At 36.5% G+C, this 17,959-nt stretch overlaps 1 protein-coding gene across 4 annotated transcripts in view; it reads right to left on the reverse strand.

Moving 5' to 3' along the window:
• Window positions 1-16,658, reverse strand: part of LOC106960198 (uncharacterized) — a 38,299-nt gene extending 21,641 nt beyond the window's left edge. The window contains exons 1-13 of one of the 4 annotated variants that reach the window (XM_015053174.1): window positions 16,451-16,645; window positions 16,290-16,325; window positions 15,887-16,198; window positions 14,595-14,903; window positions 14,006-14,317; window positions 13,543-13,851; window positions 11,902-12,186; window positions 9,471-9,755; window positions 9,007-9,288; window positions 5,211-5,504; window positions 4,743-5,066; window positions 3,555-3,689; window positions 3,045-3,459 (exon numbers count right to left, since the gene is read on the reverse strand). In XM_015053174.1, the coding sequence (XP_014908660.1) occupies window positions 3,404-3,459; window positions 3,555-3,689; window positions 4,743-5,066; window positions 5,211-5,504; window positions 9,007-9,288; window positions 9,471-9,755; window positions 11,902-12,186; window positions 13,543-13,851; window positions 14,006-14,317; window positions 14,595-14,903; window positions 15,887-16,198; window positions 16,290-16,325; window positions 16,451-16,499 (2,988 nt within the window). In that variant the 5' untranslated portion in view covers window positions 16,500-16,645 and the 3' untranslated portion in view covers window positions 3,045-3,403. Of the gene's footprint in view, window positions 1-3,044; window positions 3,460-3,554; window positions 3,690-4,742; window positions 5,067-5,210; window positions 5,505-9,006; window positions 9,289-9,470; window positions 9,756-11,901; window positions 12,187-13,542; window positions 13,852-14,005; window positions 14,318-14,594; window positions 14,904-15,886; window positions 16,199-16,289; window positions 16,326-16,450 lie in introns of those variants that run through there. The other 3 variants (XM_015053172.1, XM_015053173.1, XM_015053175.1) reach the window with 3 other exon arrangements.
• Window positions 16,659-17,959: the final 1,301 nt, after the last annotated feature.

Consider the following 17,959-nt stretch of genomic DNA (forward strand, 5'->3'; position numbering starts at 1 on the left):
AACTGTACCATCAAGAAATGTACTATCTCCACCAGATTTACAAGGTCTGGCTCCATAAGCACAAATAGATAATACACAACATCTGGATCTTTTGCCACATAGTTTAGTTCATAAAACAGTAGGAAATAAAATTCTGAGAATATGTTTGGTATTTTGCAAAGACAAAACCCTCTTCAGTGCATCTCCTTCATCAGAATGTTTAAACAAGGAGTTGATAAAAAAAAAAAAGTAATACAGGTGACTACCTGTACTATTTGAATGACCAAGAGACACAGTGCTGACATGTAGCTGCAGGTCAAGGCTGTGTAAAAGCAAAACAGTTGTTCAATGAACACTTTGGATGAAACATTATAGCTGCTTTCATTGAAAAGGCTTTAGTCTGGACTTCCATTGCAATTCAGACATTTTAAGTGTATTCTCTTTTCATGTGTGAATGTCATAATGTTATGGAATCATTATATGTGCAAGGATTAGACATCCCAATAAGCATGAAAATAATCTTATGCAAATTGCCATTGAAATGAGAGAGAAATGAAGAGCCTTTGCTTATGACATATGGGAAGCTTCCAAAATCAGTCCTTGGTTTCAAATTTGGTTGAATTTATTGAAAAGCAAATAAAAATGGTTTCAGTTTCTTTATTTGGTGACATCCAGAATGCAGCATCAGCAATTTCTCCCTCTGTCCTTGAGACAGACTGAAGTTGCTGCCAACCAAACAAGCCATGCACATAGATTAAAACAGGAGAGGGAGACCTTGAACTGCTAACTAAACAAGGAGTTGACTGTTCTGTCCCAGTTTGGAATGAGCTTTGTCGATTTTCTGCAGGTCGGCTGTGCGACGGTTAGGGTTGCCACCCGTCCCTTAAAATACGGAATAGTCCCGTATTTAGCTGTTAAATGTTGCGTCCCGTATTGAACCGATACGGGACGCAATTTGTTCCGTATTTCTATAAATATCCGATAGACACGACTATCACACACATATCAACACTAATTATAACAATAATAACCAAAATAAAACACAGGATACATTAAGGTCAGATAAATTGTCGTGGCGGGATGTAAAAAGGACCCCAAAGAAAACTACGGCCCGACGCTATTGTAGTTGCCTAGAGACGGACACTATGCAGCTGCGATGAGCTGCTACCAACCCGTGTCTTTTTAAAACGTCCTTGACCCGATGCTCCACCGTTCTTAGAACGTAGGCGTGGACATGTCCCCAGTAGAACCAAAACCTCTCGTAAAGATACAGACGGGAGAGGGAAGACTCAGATCAAAGGCTGAACATGTTAGTGAGGATGAATACAGGCATTTAAAACAAACAAACAAAAAATTATCCATCGTGGCGTGGTGTGCTGGTGTTTGATGGACAGAATGGAACTGCAGACCTGTCAGAACCTAAAGAACCAGAAATCAGCATCTCTTCATCCCTCAATCATCTCCTGAGGCTGAAATAGTACAGAGCATTTTATTACTGATCAAGTTTCTTATTGTGCTTTTAGTCGACTGTTACGAGTTGATTATTTGCTTATTTAATGTATGATGATATCAGCCAAAATAATATAAATGGTCATTTAGGGAAAAAATCATACTAAGAGATTAACAGTAAATACATAAATTTCCTACTTGAAAAGGGTTTGTTAGGACTTTCTGTTTGTTTTATTAGAAAATGTTGACATCTTTTATTAATTTAGTGTTCAGTGGTCATTTAATGTATTATTAATGTCAGACAAAGACCTGCAGCCCAGGGGTGGTTCTAGATGGTATGGTGTACAGAAGAAATTATGCTAAATAAATGTCTTTTGTTAATACTCAGAGGAGGATTATTTTAAAATGTACTTACACAAATGTAAGTATGCTTGAAATATACTAAAGTATATATATTTTTCACTATGGTACAGACGTGAGTGGAGAGACGCACATTCCAGGCTGAACAATGTCTGATTCCAGGCTAAACAGGGAATTATTTTAAAAATGTGTCCATCGTGGCGCAGTGTGCTGCTGCATGATATCAGACAGAATGGATCAAGAGAGGAACACTGCAGACCCGTCAGAACCTAAAGAACCAGACATCCGCTCCTCTTCATCCCTCAGTCATCTGGTGAGGCTACAGAACATTTGAAGTGTTTACATCATAAACTGAACTTTGCTGAAATGTGCTATGCAAATGAACTTGATTGATTGATTGATTGATTGATTGATTGATTGATTGATTGATTGATTGAGTGAAAATTGAGTGGCACACTCTCAGCAGTAGCAGAATTCTGTCATTGCAAACCATTCCAAAGATGAATTATGAGCATAATGCAGCCATGAAGTTAAAGAGGGATTTAATGGAAATGGTAAAAGATATGAACAAAATGAAATACACACAAGTAGGTGGAGTATATCAATACATTTTAAAAGTTGAAAAAAATAATATTTTTTTTCTCACACAAACACTGATCTTATGGAAAACACTAGTATTTATGTAGAATCTCTACTATAAGGTCTCCCTACAAGCAGAAAATACATGCTGTACACATCATCACCTCTCAAGTGAGGTCCAGCGTGGAAGGCTGACCGGATCGGAACCAGTTTCAGGAAGCAGTGAAGCGCTGCTGGCCTGATAGAGATGTCCTGAGTGTAATACTGAGAGGTTAAAGCTTTAAGTTATTCCTGCTTGCTTAACAAAGTCAGTTTTGGAAAAGATTTCCAATGTCTCCAAGATAGGTTAAATGCAGCGAACATGTCAGTCAGACAATGTGGTGGCCGGGTGTAAGCAATCAGATCAGAGACTTTGCTCTCGAATGCTGAAAGTCCGTAAAGAAAGAATCGACATGAGAGTCACTTTAGTGCTCACAAGATCTTCCAGACAAATCATGGCAGAGGACAAAACCTATTTGCTTCTAATGGACTAGTATGGAGAGCTCACTCAGTCTGCTCCTGTCATTGTGCATTTAAAATATTCCTATTAATATTAAAATATGTTAGTATTCATACAAAATATGAATATTACCAAATATATAGCCAAGAGAAACGTTATAAAAAATGACAATAGACTATTGGATGTGAATTACTAAAATTTAATCATACAAATAGATCTACAACCTAAAATCATATTTTAGGTTATAGATGTATGTTAGCGATTCTGACAGTGTTTAGGCCTTGCAGGCCTTCTCTGCAAATACATAGGTAAACATGCCATAACATACTTCACTGCAGACCAAACATGTCCTTTGTCTTAAATTGTCTAATTTTTTTTTAACTAAATAGCTCTTTTATTATTCATATCAACATTCACAGAGTGTTCGTCTTCATCCTCCATGCTTTCTTCATCTTTTTTAGATCTTTGTTCTGCTTCTCAGTTATCCTCCACACCACTGAATCGTGTTGGATTAGGGTCTGCTTGACATCAATAGTTTTAATAGTCATCATAATCATTCTCGTGGTCTTGTGTGATTAAGTGCTGGAAAGACACTGAAACAAAGGGAAACAAAAGAACTTATGAATAAACTGCAGAATAGCAATTGGTTAATTATTAATGCCTGAGCTTGTATCTCTTGAATACAGACTTTGGTTTTGGTCAGATGGTATGAGCCGTTTAGAGCAAAGTTTCCTCCTGCAGCCCAGGCAGAATGCTAGAGACACCAGCAGGACCAGCAGCAGGATTCCAATGGAGACTGAGGAAACCAGCAGCTGTGAAGAGGCTAGAAGAGAAAATACTTGGTCAAAATGTGTTTTATTGTTCTAACATTCCAACTCCTAAAACCAGACATGTTCTACTGAAATGATCTGATAATCTGCTGAGCTGCTTATCTGTTCTCTATGCAATACATTTTCATACCAAAACAATGATAACTTGAGTAAAAGTAGTTTTCAAACAATGATTCACTTTAGAAAAAGCTAATCAAACCAACCTGCACCACCTTCCTTGTTAAAATACTGTGTTAAAATATGGGGCCCCTGAAGCCCTGGAGGGCCTTATTGAATTTGGATTAAACAGAAGTCCAAATAATTGATAATTGATTCATTTTAATTGTATTTTTTGATTTTATGATTTTAGCATTTCACCAGCGATGTTTTCCCTTAACATATAATTACCCAGTAATATTTTTACATTTCCTGTCAACCTTAATATCTTTTACAAAAACACAGTAGGACACTGTTCGCTGCAATTTTTTCTGGAGGAACCCCTGCAACTACTGGAATAAGTTGTAAGGAATCTTAACTTGAAAGAAAAAATGGAATTCGAAAAGACTGACAAAACTTCAAATAAAGCAAAACACAAGACCAAAGTTCCAAATTTCATGACACAACCAGTTCTTAGATTGTGGGAGAAATAACTTTTTTTTACAAGGTGGATACATGGTTTGTATTTTTCTTTTTATAATTGAAATCATCATTTGAAAACAGAGTTTTGTATTTTTTCTGGTTTGGCATGTTTACCTACTAATGTATTAGTTTTGACAGAGAACAGGAATGCACAGTATGTAATTTTGTTTTTAAATGTTTTATTGGCTCTGGTGGCCTTTATTTGATAGTGAATTGACAGGAAAGTGGGTAATGTGGGAGGATCGAAGACAGCCCGGGAATCTAACCTGCGACAGCCATGTTGAAGATTAAGGCTAAATGTGGGTTGTGCTTAACCCCTGCGCCACCACAGCACCCCAAGACACTATGTAATTTTACACAGTATGCAATTTTACTCATTTTGTTTTTTAGATTTAAATTTACTTTTCATAAATTATATTGTTACTTACCTTTAAGAACCAGACTAATTGGTTCTGTCTGAGCAGAACTGAACCTCTGTGTAGTCATGGTAACCTCATACACACAGCGGTAGCTGCCCTGGTGTTCAAACTCAGAAGTTGGGAAGTTAAAGGAGGCTGAGTTTTTGACTGCTGGCCTGGTTTCTCTGATGTTGGACCCAGAGAAGATGAGAGAGAAATCTCCCTGAGGATATGTGGGGTTAATGGAGCAAGTGAAGGAGAAGCCGTAACCCTTGGTAACCTCTGCTCCTCCTGGACCCCAGACCAACCCTGCATTTGGTGAAGTCAGGGAAATGTTGGGTCTTTCCAGACTCACTGTGAAAAAAAAGACATGGACATGGAAATAGAATAATATTATTCCATATAAGGGCATGGCCAATTGAGAAGATGAATCATGGATTTTCTGTAAATATTTATATCACTAAATATTCGCTATTTACACAATTTACTTAATCTTACCATTGAGACGAACAGAGTTACTGAGGGGGGAGGTGGATGTTTTACTTGACATCCTTTTCTCAAACTGACACTTGAATTCTCCATCATGATCCAGGGTCACTTTAGGGATGTTGAAGGTAACAGAGGAGGAATATGATGACCGAGTCATTCTAAATGATCCTGAAGTCTGTTGGAGGATAAATGTTCCACTTGAAGAGGTGAAAGTTGTCGCGGCCATAGAACAAGTGATGCTGACTTGTTGACCCCAGGTGACCTCAGCAGAGCTTATAGAGATGTTGGGCTTTGGAAGGTTCACTGAAAAACAGTAAGTTGTGAGAATTAAATTTTATTCATTTCCACAACTGAATGACACTGAAAATAATAATCTCTTCCTGTCAGTTCATCTATTTATTTTTTGTGGTCAGACAGCCTGGTGGAGACAGTGCCCTGTCCCTTTTGTGTCCTGCTTTATGAACGCAAAGGGGACAGAGATAAGAACTTGCTGGCTTGAATGAATTCAGGGAATGCTCTGTATGGAGAGTTTGGAGAGTTAATGGTCATGCAGTAAAAAAAAAAAAAAAAAAAAAAAACATAAGGGGGGAAACATTTGACTGCAATGCACAGCAATTAGATTCTTGTAGACAAACCCCTGCCTTAGATTTTTGTAACATTTCATATAATTAGAGTTCCAAGCCCAGAGAAGCCAATGCAAGGCATGGCTGTTCGCCAGCTGTAAAGAAGATTCTGTGATATGACATTCCTGTGAGCAGCAAAATACTACTTCTGTGTAATTATAACAATATCAAAGAAAATGTAAGAGCAAAGGATAGGTATCTGATTAAGATCATGTTAATTGCTACTAAGAAAGCTATTAGGAGGAAATTGAGAAAGGAACCTCTTGTTACGAACAGTGGATTGAGATGATAGAAGAACTTTACATCATGGAAAAATTGACATATCTCCTGAGACCCCATCAAACAGGAAAAAGTGGGAGAAATGGGCACTGTTCAAACCTAAAGACAGCAACAAAAAATACAGAAAGAACTTGGAAAAACTAGAGAGGATAAAAGATCTAAAAAAAGAATAGCTCCCAAGCAAAGGTTTTACTTTATTTTTCATAATGTTGGATGTGAATTGTTCATGTATGTTTTATTTGAAAAATGGCAATAGAAACTTGAATGGTGAAAAAGAGGGGATGAGACTTTGTCACAATGTGTTCAGTTTTATACAGTCTTGGTCAAAAATCCAACACCGTAGGTTGTGTTTTTGAATAATTTACTAATGTGGGTCTTTATTTTTAAAACAGCCATGAACTTTTCTTTTCTTTGAAAAACCATTGAATGTACTAATCTAATAAAACACTCATACTATTCTACATGTAGACCTGACAATCTGGGAATAATTTGGTAATGTTTTAATGATTTCTGAATTTTTTACTTTTGTGTTTGTACATTTAGATCAGAATTGTTAAAAGTATAGGAAAACATTTATTTTTATTTCAAATTTTACATACAGTATGTGCAAATGAGACATGATTCATAGTGTTCTTTTAGTAAACAAGGACATCTGCAAACATTTTTAGAATATTTTGATGGAAAATTGATTACAAATGGATTTTTATCATTTCAAAGTACAACTATTGTTATTTGGGCTTTTAAATGGTAGATAAGTATTTTTAATTTAAAAAATGATCTAGGGACATGGACATATGTTTATGCTATTCCAGTTACAGACCCAGTCATCAGTGAATATTTTTTTGGGATTTTTATAACAAACTATACATTTTATATGTTTTTTGTTGTTCTTGTTGTTTTATTGTTTGTTTTTTTTACTTTGTATAAGAAAAAAAAAGACGATTTATTTATTTATTTTTATCAAAAAAGTCTTCGATCAAAGGGCACTGGATTGGGTGTGTTTTGTTCCAGAGGTAGACATTGGAATATTATGATTAGGTATGCCTATAAAAAAAAAAAAAAAAAAGAATTTCAGTTCTTCCCAGAGGCAAAATCTGTTTTACTGCAAAACCATGAGGAGTAAGCATTATCACAACTCTTGGTAAACCTGCCATGAGACCCAGTAAGACCACATGGTTTGGATGGGGGCAGGAGAGTCTAGGGAGGGGAGAGGCAAAGTGGACTTGGTTATACACTAGCATACATAGACTAAATTCACTGTAATGGCAACGCCTTAACTAAATGAGCAGTAACCTACAGATTCCCAACTTGGTCGATGTGTGAAGAGACTAGGCAACAACGGGCTGACAGGACTAGGGGAGAAGTTTGGCAGGGGCGATGCCAGGAGTCTTGGGGCCCCATGACAAAAAATTAAATTGGGCCCCCCTTTCCCAGCTGCGGTTATAGTCTAAGAGCCATCAAAAGCATCACAATTCTAAGGCTTGCAACTGGCTTGCTTTCTTTGGTCCAATACTGATACTAGCACAATATTTACTACTAGTGAATTTTACATGAAACAGTCCACATACTGCATCCAAACAGGTTTCTTAATATTTTTTATTATTAGTTTTAGCTTTATGAAATGTCTCTCTAAAATGCCTGTGACACAGGCAATGAGGCAATCCAGACTTCTCAGAAAATGCAATGTTGTTGCATTTTGTTCAAGTTGCAGAATGTAACTTTATTAAAAAATATGTTTTTTCCACATTTGTTAAAGCTGTCATGATGTCTTGACAGTTTGTTATGAAACAGATAATCTGTGAAAAGATCAATCTCTTCCATCTCCTCCCTGAGCTGCTACTGCTGGCTAAAGAAATGCAACAAAACAACCAGTCAGAACCAGGAGGACGGTCTTAGCGCTGTCAATCAACCTCATTCACTCACAGCTAAGTGTGCTAATGGAAGATTTTATCAAGATCGTTTGATTTTCTGTTAGTAATAAATAAATTGTTTTTGTTTTGTAACTGTAAAAGGAGCAGAGAGACAGGAAAAATGAAATCCACATAGATTTCCTGAAAGGATCTAACTTGTCATTGAACACAGTTTTTTCACTGGGACAAGGGTTACGGGATATGTTAGAACTGCTGCGCTAACATGTCCCGTAACAACTCATCTGTTGTTATGTGTGGTAAGAGGTACAGGGACAAGTTAAATATATAAATATGTTGGGTTTTTTTCCCCTTAATTCATTAAATGGTAGTGAAATGGAGGCAAACAGTAGTTGGTAGCTAAGCTATAATCAATTGGTGGACAGTCTACTCACCTCTCTTGCTGAAAAACTGGACTATAAATTGACTCTCCTGTCTTTTCTCTCTCTCTCTCTTTGAAAGCCTGACTATAATTTTTCTGGGCATCACAGTAACTGCCACAGTTGTTCTGGTCTTCTACTGACTGCTCCTGAAAATGGTCAAGTGCCCTAAGAGGAACAAACCATTTCATGCAGATCCAGGGGGATGTTCAATCCAAATATGGATAAAACAATTTTAAAAACACTATATGATTAATTTTGTAATTGACAGGGCCCCCAATTTTATTCTATTTCTATAAGAAAAAATAAAATAATAATTTGTGGGAGGGGCCCCTGTCGGTCAGGGGCCCTTGGAATAGTCCTAACTTTTTCCCTCTATCTGGCGCCCCCTGATGGGCAGGACCAGGGTGGACTTGCTGAATTGGGCTTGGAACCCATTAAATACTGATTTCAAATCAAGCTTAGCTTTTCTGAATGTTTCTGTATTTTTTAGGACACAGATGGGTGACTAAACTCAATAACCTGACATGCTTTTCTCATGACAAGAGAAAATTTGAAAAAAAATGATATTTACACTTCTGACATTTCATTGTTTACTCAATTTATTTAATCTTACCAGTAAGATGAACAGAGTCACTTCGGACAGAGGAGAATATTTGCCTTGACCGATACTGACACAGGAATTCTCCATCATGATCCAGGGTCACTTTTTGGATGTTGAAGGTTTGAGAGATGGAAGACCATGGCTGAGTCATTCTGAATGAGCCTGAAGTCTTTTGGAGAGTAAATGTTCCGGAATGAAATTGTGTAATTGCAATAGAACAAGTGATGATGACTTGCTGACCCCAGGTGACATCAGCAGCAGGACTAATAGAGATGTTGGGCTTTGGAAGGTTCACTGAAAAAGAGTATTTTGTTACTGAAATTGATCTTTCCTGAATATTGCCAGATATTTTAGGGACCCATGGATGATGGGATTTATTGACTTGAATTTTTTTCTCAAAACTGAAAAAAACCTCCAAAAAAAAAAAAAACACTTTTGATTGTCACTGCATTTTCAAATAAATAAGTTCATCTTACCAGTAAGACGAACAAAGTCACTGTAGACAGAAGTCAATGTTTGGTTTGACATCCTTTTCTCATACTGACATTTGAATTCTCCATCATGACCCACGGTCACTTTAGATATGCTGAAGGTAGCAGACGAGGAATTTGATGACTGAGTCATTCTAAATGATCCTGAAGTCTGTCGGAGGATAAATGTTCCACTGAAAGGTGAAGCTTCAACAGAACAAGTGATGTTGAGTTGTTGACCCCAGATGACCTCAGCAGGGCTTATAGAGATGTTGGGCTTTGGAAGTCTCACTGAAAAACAGTAGTAGTCTTTATTTTATGTGTCATACACCCTTACAGGTGCCCAGTCCACAAGGGGTTACAACACACAATAAAACATATACAAACAAGCAGAAAGACATAGATATTCTTTAAACAAAAAGTATCCTCTTTCTAAGGTGCCAGGCATTCAAAATAAACTGTGCTAACTGAAACAAAAAATACTTAAATAAATAACACATTTTATCCTCATCCGTTAAATAAAAGAAATCTGGATAAACATCAAGTATTTTAGTAAATAAATCATTTCTTAGTGTCAAGTACAAGGGACAATAAAACAATTCACTCTCAATTTCACCCAGATCACACAAAAACATCTTCGGATTTCCTCTGGGACTGAATGAAAACGTCCCGTCTGCAAAGCCAAAGGCAAAGTGCCAGATCTGAACTTTGTTTTTTAGACAAGTTTAATGATACGTATGGCTCAAGGCCATAAGCATCCTCTATTAAAATATAAGTGCATAATTTTGGATTATGTAAGAATATCGACTGCCCACAATTTTTATAAACTTCAAAATAAAACTGTTTAAGTAATTATGTTGAATATTACATCTTAATTTATTCCTATAAGTGTACTGAAAATCTACCTTCTCAAATATCTTCTCCATCTGTCTGGCCTTAGCATAGTATTTCTATGCACATCAAAGAAATATCGCAGGACTCTACAATGAACTTTTTCACTGTAAGGTTGTTGACAGTAACCCCAGACTCCCGCTCCAGAATCTAATACTGGGCAAACACAAGATCCATACAACTCAGTATACATCCTATGTCTCAGGTCACAACCGTATTTGACTGTATTTATAACTGAACCTAGCTCTCTACCAGCTGAGTCTGATTGGATTTTTGTCCCTTCTTCAAATGTTAGATATTCATCCACAGTAAATCCCAAATAATTATAGGTTTTTGTAATGGACAAAGTAGTAGGCCCAAAACAAAATATAAATGTTGTCAATGCTTGACTCAGTTTTCTGAAATGAATAACTTCAGTTTTTTCACAAATTTATCCTCAACCACATTTTGTTACACCAAATGTAACAAAATTTAACAGTTTCTGAAGATGTGGTCCACTTTTAGCAATAAGCAAAATATCATCTCCGTACAGTAATATACAGATGATAATCTACTCTCACTTACTCTCACTCCCACATTTACATTACCATTACCAAGTCATTTATATATAATGTGAAGAGTGGGAAACAGAACATCTCTTTAACACGATATGGTGTTAGAACAACCACCCTGTTCTGTAATCATTTACCTGAACACAAGATTCTGATATGATAAACAGCTTTTATAGAATTATAAAATTTTCCATCAAATCCTGCTTTTAATAACTGAAAAAATAACAATTATCGGTTAACATAATCAAAAGCTTTTTGGAAACACAGAATAAGAGTTTATTAAGCAAGAGCATGCAACCTCGAGCCCCAAGTGTCAATTTGAAAATCCCACATTGATTCTGAGTAACTGAGTAAAAATGATAAAAAAAACAACTAATGTTTTTAATATATATAATAAATATAATAACAAATGGAAGGTTTTTTTTAGCATATTTTAGTGTTTCCTTAAAATAATTGAATTGCAAGAATGAAACTAAAATCAATAATTGTTTGATCTAATTTTCTTAGCATTAGGTAGGAAACGATGTGGGGTTTCTCTTACATCACTTTCCAACAATATCAATGACTCATGAAATAAATTGTTTCCATCTTGTTTTGTCAAAAATGTTACGTTTCTCTTCATTTAAAATCGAACAATAGCAATGAAATTGTATTTCTATAAAAGTGATAAACTTGCTTGAGTACATATTTATCAAAATATATAAGTTGTCTTTAATTTTAAAAGTCAGACAACATTGGTGAGTCTAAAAAAGTTTAATTTACCCAGACAGAGAGTAAAAATGTCTATTTGGATGGTGAAGGTTGCAGAGCCATTCATTAGAGACTCATAATATTTTGTGAAATGTAAAACGATATGGTGTCCCCAGAATGTCCCCAGAGTTTTTGGGAGATTAATGAATTATTTGATTCTGTTCTAGAAACAAATAAAGAATATATTTTAAACAATTGGTTGCACTGCTGAAGTTTCACTTTGTATGCAATTTATTTAGTCTTACCTGTAAGATTAACAGAGTTACTGAGGAAGGAGAATGTTTGGTTTGACATCCTTTTCTCATACTGACACTGAAATTCTCCATAATGATCAACAGACACTTTAGGGATGTTGAAGGAAGCAGAGTTGGAATCTGATGACTGATTCATTCTGAATGATCCTGAAGTCTTTTGGAGAATAAATGTTCCACTTAAAGGTGCAGCTGCAATAGAACAAGTGATGCTGACTTGTTGACCCAAGATGACCACAGCAGCAGGGCTAATAGAGATCTGGGGATTTGGAAAATTTGCTGGAAAATAGAAAGTAGATAGAATAAGATTTAATTTCTGAAAATCTTTGAAAAATTTACCTTTAGAAATGATTTTGTGTAAAGATTGTTATCAAACAAATCCATACTGAGAGACAAATCTATGCCGAGAACCTACAAATACAGTTTAATCTGAACTAGACGACTGATTTTTAGCTGGAACACTAGATGAAGAGTTTTAATCATGAAAAAAGTCTGAAAATTCTGCCACAGAGACACTCGGACATGGATGGGGGACTCCAGTCCTCGAGGGCTAGTGTCCTGCAGCGTTTAGATGTATCCCAGTATAGATGAATTAAATAAAAATACGATATTGGAGAACCAGGGTCCTGATAAATAATAATCTGCATAATGACATTATTCAGACATTTTATTTAGGTGTTTTTGATCAAGGACATATCTCAAACTTTCAGGAAACTACCCCTTGAGGACAGGAACTGCCCATAGGAATAGGAATAGGGTCACCCTAAAAACCAGGGAGCTGATACATGAACAGGTGATCAATGGCATGGAAACCAGGTGAGTTCAATCAAGGGTATGCTTTTTGGTGAAAAATGCTGAATCATTTGATCTCAATTGTAGAAAACTTGCAGACATATGGTAAGAAGCAGCAGAGCATAGCAAAACTTTGCAAAATATATAAAACTGTTGAAGAGTGAAAACTTAAAGTCGATGTAAAATTGATACACTGCTTTCAAAGCTAAACTATGAGGTGATAGCAATTTATAAGGTAAAATAAGTTAAAAAGTCAAAGCTAGCTGACATACTAATAATAGCATGTAAGCTATCACTAGCAAGTTGACCTACAGTAAAATACCCCATGCAGGGTGAAAAACCCAAATAAAAGTTAAAATTAGCCAAAATGGTAAAGCCAGATAAAATACCAATAATAGCATCTAGGCTAGCTGTAGCATGTTGAACTACTACAGGAACATACTCCATGCAATTAGCTAAACGTTAAAGCTAGCTAAACTACTAATAATAGCATTTTTTGTCTATCACTAGCATGTTGACCTATGTAACATCCTCCACTCAATAAAAGTTAAAATTAGATATATAAATAGAGTTAGCTAAAATACTATCAATCAATCAAATTTTATTTGCATAGCACCGTTCAGCAACACGGCATTATATAGTGTTCAATGTTAGTTAAACACTGTGTTCAACTAGCATTGAACACAGTGTTAGTTATATCCACTGATTGTGTACTCTTGCATGTCTTTTTTGTCAGATGTGTTTTTGGTTGATTTTGAATCAAAGTCCTAAAGGTTTTCCCATCACCTACGACTATTTCAGCATTATTTTTTTGTTTCAGAATTGATATAAAGCTTTTCTCACCTGAACAGACCACTCCGGCGTCCTCATTGTGTCCACAGTTGTGTGTCCCAAACCCTGGATGCTGACAGTCAGTTAGAGAGGTTTCACTTCCTGTACAGTTCACGTCATCAAGCCAGATTTGACCAGTTCCTAGACCAAAAGCAACTGATGAAGTGGCACTTAATGCTGAACCACAGGATAACTGTCTGCAGACCACCTGAGCATCAGATAGATCCCAGTTGTCATCACAGATTGTTCCCCATTGGCCGTTGTGGTTGATTTCAACTCTTCCAGAGCAGGAAGTCGATCCAGTCAATCTGATAACAGAGTCTGTTAACAATAATTTTCTGATTAGTGAACACACCATTCATAAATATTTTTACTTTTTGTTTAAATGCTTTTAGCCAAAAAGAAAACTGGCTAATATGTTTGAACATTTAAAACTGAACATTTAAATGCTGTCAGTAAATCATTTTTTCTTTACCTGAACAGACCACACCAGCATCCTCACGATGATTACAGTTGTGTTTCCCTTGACCTTCGTGTCCACAGCTGGTTAGAGAGCCTTCATGTCCTGAGCACCGAACATCATCAAGCCAGATTGGTCCATCTCCTTGACCAAAGTATGCAGAGCCCGTTGCATTGAGTGCTGTACCACAGCCCAGCTGTCTACAAACCACACCAGCATCAGCAATGCCCCAGTCGTCATCACAGACCGTTCCCCAGGTATTTCTAAAGAGGACTTCAACTCTTCCAGAGCAACGAGTTGATCCAGTACCTGCCAACCTGACCGGACCTTCAAGAAATAAAATTCACCATATTTATCTTAATGTTCTAATTAGAATAAAATACCTTTGTACACTACGGGAATAGGAAACAAAGAGAAATCGGCCTATCCTGAGAATGACTTGTTTTTCACATAGTCCTGATTGGTGATTCAAATCATTTTCTGATCAGTGAATACATTATGCATAAGCATCTCCTTTTATTTTGTGTTTAAATGGTTTCAGACAAAAACAATGCTGACTAACGTATGTGAACATTTAAAATTTGTTAATTCAGTTTTTTCTCACCTGAACAGATCACACCAGCGTCCTCATTGTGTTTACACTTGTGTGTCCCAAACCCTGGATGCTGACAGTCAGTTAGAGAGCTTTCACTTCCTGTACAGTTCACTTCCTCAAGCCAGATTTGACCAGTTCCTTCACCAAAAACAGCTGATGAAGTGGCGTTTAATGCTAAACCACAGGATAACTGTCTGCAGACCACCTGGGCATCAGATAGATCCCAGCTGTTATCACACACTGTTCCCCATTGGCCGCTGTGGTTGATCTCAACTCTTCCAGAGCAGGAAGTTGATCCAGTCAATCTGATCCCAGAATCTGTTAACAAGTTACAGATAAACTATAGCATTTTCTTTAGAAAGAAAAATAGCAAATTAAAGACATTACTATTGGTGTCTTCTCTTTGTAACCTGCTTTGCTTTACCTTAGTTATGATTTATTCAAATCCGGAGCACAGAAACTATTAACCCTGACATGTACTTAAACACAGTACATGGGCAATTACACAGATATTCAAGCCAAAGATTTTGTCAAATAGAATTTATATCTGTGTTACACAGTTTGCTATACAATCTTTCTGTTGTGCATTTTGTACCAGCTGCTTAGCTGGTTTAAATCTAACCTCTCAATAAAAAAAGTAAATAAATCAAACAGAGATTTAATGTGACAACCTTTAATAAATAAAAATGGCATCAACACACAACAGCTTTGTTTGAAAGACTAAGTTCAAAATTGCTGCTTTTATAGAATGGGAGAGAAAATGGAAAAGCTAAGAAATACTAATTAAATCCATTTGACTAACTGAGAATCAACAAATGTGATTGCTATACCATACAGGTGCATGACAACACAACTTTGGAGAATCAACAGGTGTTACACACATCAATCTGGAAGATATGAAGAAGCCAATCACTCTGCAATATTTATGGATGGATGGATGGATGGATGGATGGATGGATGGATGGATGGATGGATGGATGGATGGATGGATGGATGGATTTATTCTGCTATGTTGAACATGTTACAGGGTACAGAGCACAAGCATCTAATAAAGAACTAAACATAGTGGCTGCTATTGAAAAAATAATACAAACCCAGCACTGTATTCAAGAAAATGTCAGTACCCACTGAATCCAGAGATACACAGAGGAATCTGCTGATTATGAGAATCAGTGAACACACCACATATAAGCTCTACCTTTCATTTTGTGTTCAAATGCTTTCAGCCAAAAATCTACACTCACTAGATCTGAGCATTTAAAATCAAACATTTAAATATTTGTAAATCATTTTTCCTTTACCTGAACAGATCACACCAGCATCCTCACTGTGACCACAGTCATGTGTCCCATAACCTCTGTGTAAACAGTTGGTTAGAGAGCTTTCATCTCCTGAGCACCGAACATCATCAAGCAAGATTGGACCAAATCCTTGACCAAAGTGAGTAGAACCAACTACACTGATGGGCGGACCACAGCCCAGCTGTCTACAAACCACTTCAGCATCAGCTATGTCCCAGTTATCATCACAGACCGTTCCCCAGGAATATCTGTAGTAAACTTCAACCCTTCCAGAGCATCGAGTTGATCCACGTCCTGCCAGCCTGATCTGACCTATAAGAACAAAATGTAATATGCTTATGTTAATGTTTTGATAAGAGTAAAAGACTTTTAAATACTATGGGAATAGGAAAGAAAAGCTGACCTGTTGAGAATGCTGATGAGGTCAAGACAAGAGTAACTGTAAGATAAAAACTTGGACTGTTATTTTATTAATAGAAATTATGTAAAATAAGACATTGCTTGTGTTTATATCACGAAAGTGATAAAACAATACTATTGATAATAATGAAAATATGAACTTACAGATAAAGCCTGTAAAGAGTTGAAGGTTCCCCTGCTTTCTGTTCCACATAGCTGCATATAGCTTCACTGTGATCTTCAACTGGTGTTCAGAAACACATCTGGCTTTGCACTAAGTTCATTCTTGAGACACTTCCTCTTCACATATGTGGTTTTTAAAATGTTACTCAACTAAAAAAAAAACCACTTCTTTAAACAGCAAAACTGTCCACATTGTCATGAATGTAGATTAACCTGATCCTCCTGCCTCATTTTGAAGCAGCCTTTAAGATTTCATTTAAAGATTGTTTTATAATTACTAGTTGAAATCACAGCCAGTAGATCTGTCCCTGGACGCACAAAGACTCTAGTTAAAATAACATCACTGTTGGACAATGTATCCCACACGTTCAATAAACATGCATAAATACGTAAAAAGTGAGTTGCACATCTCAGATTGTGAGTACAATATTTCTGTTTCTGATAACTAACAGTGCTTAAGTTGGACAGAATTATTATTGTTGCTTTTTAAAATATTTTTAACAATTGTTACTCTTTTATGTGAACCTACATGTTTAGGCTGCTGTTACACATGATGATGATTAAAAATAAAAGCATAAAGTATGGTTTAAACCAATCAAGGAATGAGACACACCTGGGAAGCAATCAACGGGGAAGACGCAGAGACAGAGACTCACAGGAAGGAAACTGAACACAGAAAACCCTAAAAATAAATACACAGAAACACTTATCATGACACTTTCTGCCATGACTGCAAATTCAGCAATTCGACAAGCTTCTGAGTTTCAAAGTATATCTAAAAGTATGATCAAAATCGTTTGATCAAAAAGAAAGCCAAAAAGCTGCAGTTGCATTTCAACTCAAAAAACCAGTCAAGGGAAAAAAACATGCTGAGCCATTTTTACAGAACAAACAGTGAACGGTGCTATGAAGTAATGTAGTGATAGTGATCCTATCTCAACCAGAGATTCAAAATCTGGATCCACACAAACACAACTTCTGGATCTTTCACCACACAATTCAAGAAAGATGTTTTTACTGTTTTAAAAAAACCCTCTTCAGTTCATCAGTGTTTAAACAAGAAGTTGATAAAAAGAGTAACACAGGTGACTGCCTGTACTATTTGAATGACCAAGAGACCTGGTGCATAGTGCTGACATGTAGCTGCAGGTCAAGGCTGTGTAAAAGCAAAACAGTTGTTCAATGAACACTTTGGATGAAACATCATAGCTGCTTTCATTGAAAAGGCTTTAGCCTGGACTTCCATTGCAATGAAGATGCAAAGACGTTGCAAGCGGTATCTCTTTTTTTCTGTGGATTTCATAATTTTGTAAAACAGAGATCCTTAAGACATATGGGAAATCAGAGCTCGGTTTCACAATTTTCTTGTATTTATTAAGAAGCACGTGAAAATGGTTTCAGATCCTTGATTTGGAGGCATCCAGAATGCAACATCAACAATCCCTGCCTCAAAGGCTAACGGCAGACTGAAGCCACAGTCGACCAAACACG

This window comes from Poecilia latipinna, unplaced genomic scaffold (genome assembly GCF_001443285.1).
Source record: "Poecilia latipinna isolate Pla-1442-1.1 unplaced genomic scaffold, P_latipinna-1.0 Scaffold1165, whole genome shotgun sequence".
NCBI classification, from domain to species: Eukaryota; Metazoa; Chordata; class Actinopteri; order Cyprinodontiformes; family Poeciliidae; genus Poecilia; species Poecilia latipinna.